This window comes from Megalops cyprinoides, chromosome 1 (genome assembly GCF_013368585.1).
Source record: "Megalops cyprinoides isolate fMegCyp1 chromosome 1, fMegCyp1.pri, whole genome shotgun sequence".
In the NCBI taxonomy this organism is placed as follows: Eukaryota; Metazoa; Chordata; class Actinopteri; order Elopiformes; family Megalopidae; genus Megalops; species Megalops cyprinoides.
The window spans coordinates 21166829-21174456 of NC_050583.1; the positions used below are offsets into that span (position 1 = coordinate 21166829).

At 40.5% G+C, this 7628-nt stretch overlaps 1 protein-coding gene across 1 annotated transcript; it reads right to left on the bottom strand.

Annotated features, from left to right (window-relative positions):
* Window positions 1–137: 137 nt before the first annotated feature.
* Window positions 138–7377, bottom strand: jmjd6 (jumonji domain containing 6, arginine demethylase and lysine hydroxylase). The gene is made up of 6 exons (XM_036549841.1): window positions 6934–7377; window positions 5422–5810; window positions 4891–5177; window positions 4049–4184; window positions 3785–3923; window positions 138–2609 (listed from the first exon to the last, which is right to left on the bottom strand). The coding sequence occupies exons 1-6, from the start codon at window positions 7060–7062 to the stop codon at window positions 2478–2480; spliced, it is 1212 nt and encodes a 403-aa protein (XP_036405734.1). The 5' UTR covers window positions 7063–7377; the 3' UTR covers window positions 138–2477.
* Window positions 7378–7628: the final 251 nt, after the last annotated feature.

Consider the following 7628-nt stretch of genomic DNA (forward strand, 5'->3'; position numbering starts at 1 on the left):
AGCAGACGTTCTCATCCAAAGCGACTTCAAACACAAGAGAGCATTAGTGCATCCACTCAAGTTGAATGAGAAATAGTGTCAGGACATAACTGTAAATACAAAAGGCCTTTATTGATGACACAACAATAATCGCTCTTTATTTTATTTTGACCTTTTACATTAACTTCCCAGGTGTGTTTTGCACACGTTAAGCAATTACGTTTCACACCTCCAGACTGACATAAACAAAGGCACCACGTGACAGATTCTCGGGCAGGGTCGGGCTTGCTAGTTTGATGCATCTAGTTTTCAACTGCCGATAAACAAAGTGGAGCTGTGATACACCAAAAACAAAAGTCAAGCCCAACATATTTACCTATCATTAAACCGTTAATTCCATTGTTGCCAAGGAAAACTGGCATTATTTTTGATTAAAGGTCAGCCCTCTACCGTATCCCCAAATGCAGCAAAATTATTATACTCTTCAATGTCTGGTTAAGAGCATATTGATGTCATCATCACTAAATAGTCAGAACCGCAAGTGAACAAAGCAGAAACGGCTTCTGACCTAAGGTTGTTTTAAAGCAGAATTTTCAACAGGAAACAGGCACTTATTTGATGAAAAGGTTGACAGACATTACCTGCACGTACAATTATATGTTTACTCAACATGGAACTATTGCTAACCATTTTAAATACACAACATCCAACACCACCCAGACTAACAAAATTACAAAAACAAGCACTTTCAGCACAAATTATTTTTTTCTGTTCACTTGGAACAATTTAGACAAAGCCAAAAGGGGAAAGGGACCATTGGTGCAGAAAACATGATAAACCCAGTTTGGTTCACTGATGAACTGTTTTGGAAATATGGATTCTGCATTGGTGAGACAGGTAAATGTATTTTTTCACAAAACATGGTGACATGACATAATGCAGAGAATGTTCATTTTTCAACAATGTTTGTCAGGAGTGTAGTTTTGCCTCATGTGGAACCCCAATTTAAGTTGCCAAGAGAGACAAATCTTATATGCAATAAAAAAAACCTAGACAGGGAAGTCACTAAGTCTCACAGTACTGAAGATTAATTTTATTAAGAAAATCCCATTCTGAAAACGTATTGTTTGTTTTTATAATTTCATTAAAATATGGAAATATATGCAGTTTCTCTCTAGGCTATAATCCCCCTCTTAAAATATCCACACAACTTGAAAAACCTACTTTCACACCCTGGGCCTTTTCAGACAAACAGGAAGTTTTTTTGATACATTGAAGTGACACAAATCCAAAAATACAGGAAAACTGAACCACTTGATAAAAATTAATTTATTCAAAACAGGAATTTAGTCTATCATAATTTATAAACCGCTTTCATTCATTTACCTCATAAGATTTTCTTTTTCAATTGACAATTGCACTGGAATCCTCAAGGTATTTCAACATGAACTCAATCTGTCAACAACATTCACTATTTGTTGTAGTGACTTCAATAGATGACATTTAACTGCAATGTAGAACACTTAGTGATACACCTTGAGTTAATTTCATATTATATTTCCTAACTTGTATTGAGGCATCACATTTCCATCCATGCTTTAAGTTCCTTCTGGAATTTGTGATTATTTTCAGTCTGACCTCATCTATTTTCAAGCATCTGAAAGCTCAAAATTTTAACCATACAAATATTCTAAAGGCCAGTGGGTGGTATTAAATAAGCCAATCCAAATGACCAATTATTATAGTTTATGTACATGCAAACATCCCCTTAATCAGCCTAAAATCTCTCTCTGTGGCAATTCTGAACCAGCTACCAGCCCTTGATTCAATTGTTTGCTTACCAAAAATGTCTACACTGTCATTTTCATATCTAAATTAAATTTAAAGCACATTTAAATCTTCAAGGATGGATATAACTCAGTATTTCTTTTTAGTTTTCCCATACACTAAGGCAGCACGTATAGACCCCAAACACCACATTATCCAGTCCAAGAACCATAATCCCACTGTTCAACTTAATCACAGTTTGAAAAAACACTGTCCCTTAGCACATTTCCCAGAGATCTCCCAACAACACAAGAGCGTGACACTGCAGAAGAGCTCCTCTAGCCCTCTGTGGACTTTGCTAGACTCGTTCCCACTACATTCCCTGACTGCAACAAGGCAAGAGCACCCTTTTCAACCTTCCGTTTCCAATTTGGCCTTCGAGTGACACATGCCACGTGAAAACATAAGCTTTGTAAAAGCCACTAACAGCTCCTCTGCGTGCTACTGTCACTCTATCAAGTATGTATTTTAAGGGCACACTATCAAAGAGAAGATTGGGGACAGCAATTTTTTCTACACAGAGGTGCACAATTGTGGCAGAGGCCCAGACGTCGTGCCTGGACTCTGCTCATCACAAACAGGACAAAAGCCTCTTTATAAGAGAAAGGTGGAAGAGTCTTCTTTGAAAAGAAAGCTCTGTGTGTGCAGAGGGTTCGCTCCCTTTTGGGGTGTCATCGGGAGGAACTGCGCTCTTTGCTCACGCAGTCATCCTGAGTGGTGGTGTCACCATTTCCCATCATGCTGCAGGTCCTTCTCTTCTTCCTGCGATGTGACATAGTGTCTCCCTCTGAGCCTGACTCACACTGCAGAAGAAAGATCAATGTGATATGAGGGTCAATATTTCCACTCTACAGCACAGCATTTGTTAGAACAACATTTATTCTCTAACTCTAACATTTTCCACCACAATGAACACACTCACTCAATGAATTTACATTATTCTATTCATTGTAACTAGGTGTAACCAATATTACCCATAACAAGACAAAAAATGTGTGCACAGGCTTGTGTACCCATACAAACATACACTGCGCAAGTACTGCATTTCATCCAACTGATAGCCCATATGCAGAATGGCTGAGACTTTTAAGAGACATTGAGCATAGCTACTGTGTGCAAGTGTGCCTGCATATGTGAGAGAGAATCAGTAATATACAAATGCAGTAAGAATATCATAACAGGCACAGAAATCAGATCGACTTCTAAATATTCTCTATAGAAGCAGTCAGACCCAGAAATACCTTCATAAAATAAGAGAGATTTTAAAAGGTAAAACTATCTTTACATAAAGGAATGCTTTTAAGTTCGTAGTTTGGCATGAAATGGTCATTTAAAATTTGTAATCACATCATAATTATTAACTATCAACTATTCATCTCTCCATCAGCTGGCTAGAATTGTACAGTAAGTTATTGAACACATGGATTCAATACTACTCAGCAAACCCAAGCATGCATATAACTTATAACTACAGTCAGACAACTTAGCAGAAGTGCCGTTGTTTGGGCCATTACTTAACCTAAGCTATGAAGTCGCCAGCCAGGGTAATGCACATATTTTAAGGATAAGCAGGAATTGCATGTTTAACTGATTTTTGATTTGATGTCTGAAAATAAAACTGTTGATCACTAGAGGAAACATTACTAGGGTCCACATTTTACTGAGAAAAATCTTTAGAGCCGCAGTAGTAAACAGTCACTTTCTATTACTAGTTGACATTCAGTTCCAGGTGTGCTCCACACGACATCTTCTCCCTCTTAAAGGAACTGCATTCAGCATTAATCAGCCCTGCTAACCCAGGTCATGTCAAACTCATGAAAGCCAGATAGCGGAGCCACAGGTCAGGTGTATCTGTCTTAAGGACAAACAACCATGTTGCCAGTATGCTGATTGGGGTATGGTTCTAGAACAAATTCTAGTACAAAAGGGCTTCTTTCAGAGAACACCAATACCTAGATGTTCAACTGACAGCTCTTACCTCAGAATCAGAATCAGAGGAGCTAGAAGAGGAAGAAGATGAAGAATCACTAGAACTATCAGAAGCAATGCCAGTTGATTCCTGCAGATCCACTGCATCAGCCAGTGCAGCAAGCTCAGGTCGCTCCTGCTTCAGGATGCTAACACAAAGACAACACAAAGTTACAAAAAACGTGCATAACAAAGACATACAGACAAAATATGCAAAGATGGCCCATCATGGTGATCCTACAACCGGCCAATACAAACATTCACCAGCTCTTACCGGTACCACTTCCTGGAGAGCTTTGGCCGACCACGGACAGTTTTGTGCCATACAATAGGAAAGTTGGTCGTGCTGGCAAAATTCTGAGTCACAGCAATGGTTGTGTCCAGGTTGAGAACCACATGCCACCAGCCACCTGGAAGACCAAACAAAAGGTGTGACTAAGGTTCACACAAAATGCACAAAATCAGACAAAGAAGAGCATAGAAAAAGTAAAGGTGATCTCTTGCATTGCTACAGTGTATGTGATAATGTTTCAACATTGAACAATCGCTCTCAACAACTGCCATTTCTTTAAGTAGCCTCTGTGAACCTCCATCTCTGGGAGAATTCCTCCTGTCCCTAGAATTCAGTGGAATCCACTACTGTTCCCTAGAATCCACTTTGTTGATTACATGCGCATATTTACATGAACCGTTTCAGAAGTCGACACCATACCTTTTCATGCCCCAAAAACAACTACCCTACTTTTATTACACATTTCTCTCACTATATACCTGATAACCACTGTGTTCCACAGTTTGATTTGTAAATTTTGTTCCAATTAATTTAAGATCATAAATTACAATAATAAATGACCCAAGAATGATGAGCATCTTTTATATTAATGTCATCACTTTTGGGTCATGTGCAAGTATTTCAGAACACTTGAATTGCAATATCCATCTACAATGTGCTGAGTATTGTGCAATATCTTCTCAAAATGCACTGCGCTCTTATATTCTTTACTGTGTTGTAATCTGTGTGCAAAATGCAGTGCTTCAACCCGGTTATTTGCCTTGGCAGAACTCTATCCTGCTCCACCCTTTACATTAATAAGCTGCTAACATGCTGTTGCTAACCTGGAACGAAGACCGTCTCCCCAGGTTTCTGGAGAATCTCCAGGGGCCTGAACTCGGCAGGCCAGGTGGGCTGCTGTGTGCGGGGGTAGATCACACTGAACCAGGTGATGGCCTCGTCCTGCTGGTTGCCTCCCTCGTCCCGTGTGACCTTGATGAGCTCACGTGGAGTGTGCGTGGGGAAAAGGCACCAGCGCTTGTGCCCTTGTACCAGGGCATTCCACGCACTTGTGCCCAGAGGGTCGATGTGTATGCCAGTGCCAGAGCGGCCAGGCCCCATAACAAACCACCTGAGAGGAAACACACGTTCAAGAGGGACAGAGAAAGGAGAGATGACTATCTTTACGGTGTGCAATGGTAACCCATACTTATCACTGGCTTTCATGAAATACTGTTACTGCTTAGAGGTATGCCATTCAGTTATCCAAAGATCAAGGTAATACACCTCATGTATCTCAGTGATCTGATTTTCAAAAAAAAAAAAAAAAAAGTATCACTACAGTACATGTAGTGTTCATGAGCTGTTCTTCACACCTGTACGGAGGTCTGCGCTTCTCCCCAGCAAACTGAAAGAGGTCATCACGGAAAAAGACAGGCACCTGGTAGTCCTCCAGCAGTTTTCTGCGCTTGGCATGCTCGCCATAACTACTGTCAAATATATACAGGGGGCTGTCATCCCGCGTTGACTCCATGTATTCTACATAGTACTTCATCTTCATCTTCACAGAGTACCCATCATTGTCCTCTCCGCACTTGAATTTCTGGTTGCGGTACTTGCGCTTCAAACGCTCCAGGGTCCATTTCTCCCGGGCTGGCCAGCTGCTCTGGCAATTGAGCAGTACCACGGGCTTATAGGGCTTCTCAAAGCGCTGTATAAACTCCTCTGGGGTAAGCTGCAGGGAGTCCACACGCTCGACATTGTCCTGACAACACAGACACATTCATATAAATGAGAAAAGGAAAATAATGAGAGCTGCGCGTGGATAAAGTGAAAGCTAAATTTGATTTTGGACCCGATTTGCTGTGCCATCTAGACTAAATGTACAGGTAGGTTCGTTCTTTCAGCCGGGGTGTTTTTCACTTGCTCCAGAGAGAGAAGCTGCTAGCTAGCTAGTTAGCTAAATAACAATCAACCAATTCCATGTTATCGGCAAAATACTGGGGTATATATAACTAAACTAAATATATAACTAAGATAATAATCATAATATATTCACAATCTGTATACTGTATAGCATTGTACATATTCTCCAAAACACAAAGTGGCTATCCGGAAATAATACTATAACCTTATATGACCGTCCCCAGCCAACGTAGCCAACGAGCAAGGAAGCACGTCCACCATGGCGCACACCAGGAACCCACTGAGAGCTAGGGTAACTATTTGTTAGCTCGATAGTTACCTGGACAGCTAACGCTAGGCACATAAAATCAGCAAGTATTCAAAGTAGCTAACAACTCACTAAATAGCTAGTAACATGATCGCTTGCTGGATATGATGGTAACAGTAGCTACTGAAGGCAGAGTAACTCGCCAGCCTTGTATTACCCCAGACACCCAAGTACACAGCATCTCAGCCAGATAAGTAACTAAATTAAAATAATCGCTAGGAGTAATGTTAAAGATAAAGTAACTGTAGCTAAATAAACGCCTGCTAACGAAGATGGTTAGGTGATTCAGTGCCTTTAACCTATGTACCACTAATTAATCTGCAGGAATATTAACATAGAAAAAATCTTAAATCTGGGGTTGGCCGCTAGAAAATTATTGACCTGTAAATTAACAGGAGCTCATGTTAAACTGTCAAAAACAGAATGGCTGGCTAAGTGACAGCTATCAAGTGAGTCGTAAGGCTAACTGTGAGAAATTTCCGTCACAGAGCAGTGAAAACTGTCCCTTAGCTAGCTAGCTACCTAGTCAAGCTAATTGGCGCCAGCAAAAAGTTCCACAATCCATGTGGAGATCTGGTCATTCAGCTATTCAGTCAGCTAACGTTAGCTAGCTAGCTCGCCAATTTTCTTTCTAGCTACGTCTGCAAATGGTTACCTTTACTGTACGATGTGACAAATCAAAATTTTCGTAGTAGTCATGCTTCGTCCAGTCTAACGAATCCTTCAGTTCGGGTCTTGCACTTCGTTTGGCCTCTTTAATTCGCTTCTTACTTTTATGGTTCATCCCTTTTTGTCCCACCAGAAGAGTTTTGGTGCTAAACAGTTAGCTACGTGACGCAGAGTGAATTGGCTACCAATAATGTTATTTAATTGTTGTGGCTCGTTAGCAAGTAGCTAGCTCCTTGCTTCCTAAAATGAAGTGTGACGCAAAGGAATACAAGTTTTCCTGTTAGCTAGTTAATTTAGGGTATAAATTAAAGAACATGACACCACAGATTCAACATTCCATATAGTTAATAGCTCGCAACGGCTTTAAAAACGAACTTGCAAGCTACTAGCATCAGCTATTGAAACTATGACCAATATGATTTCTAGAAGATTCACGCCGACGTTTTCCTGTGCTACAATGCAACCACTCTAACATCACAACCCACCTTCCAGACAATAAGAGATCGCTGATTCGCCTGATTCAACCAACATCTAAAAATCTGCGAGTTGATTGGATACAATGCAGTCTTTCTCTTTTCCGCGCACAGTACACGTGCCCAAGGTTGGTTGTCACAGGGAGAGCCTTACTAGAGATAATTAATCACAAGTGAGATATAGGCAGTTATGTTTTCTCAAATCCGA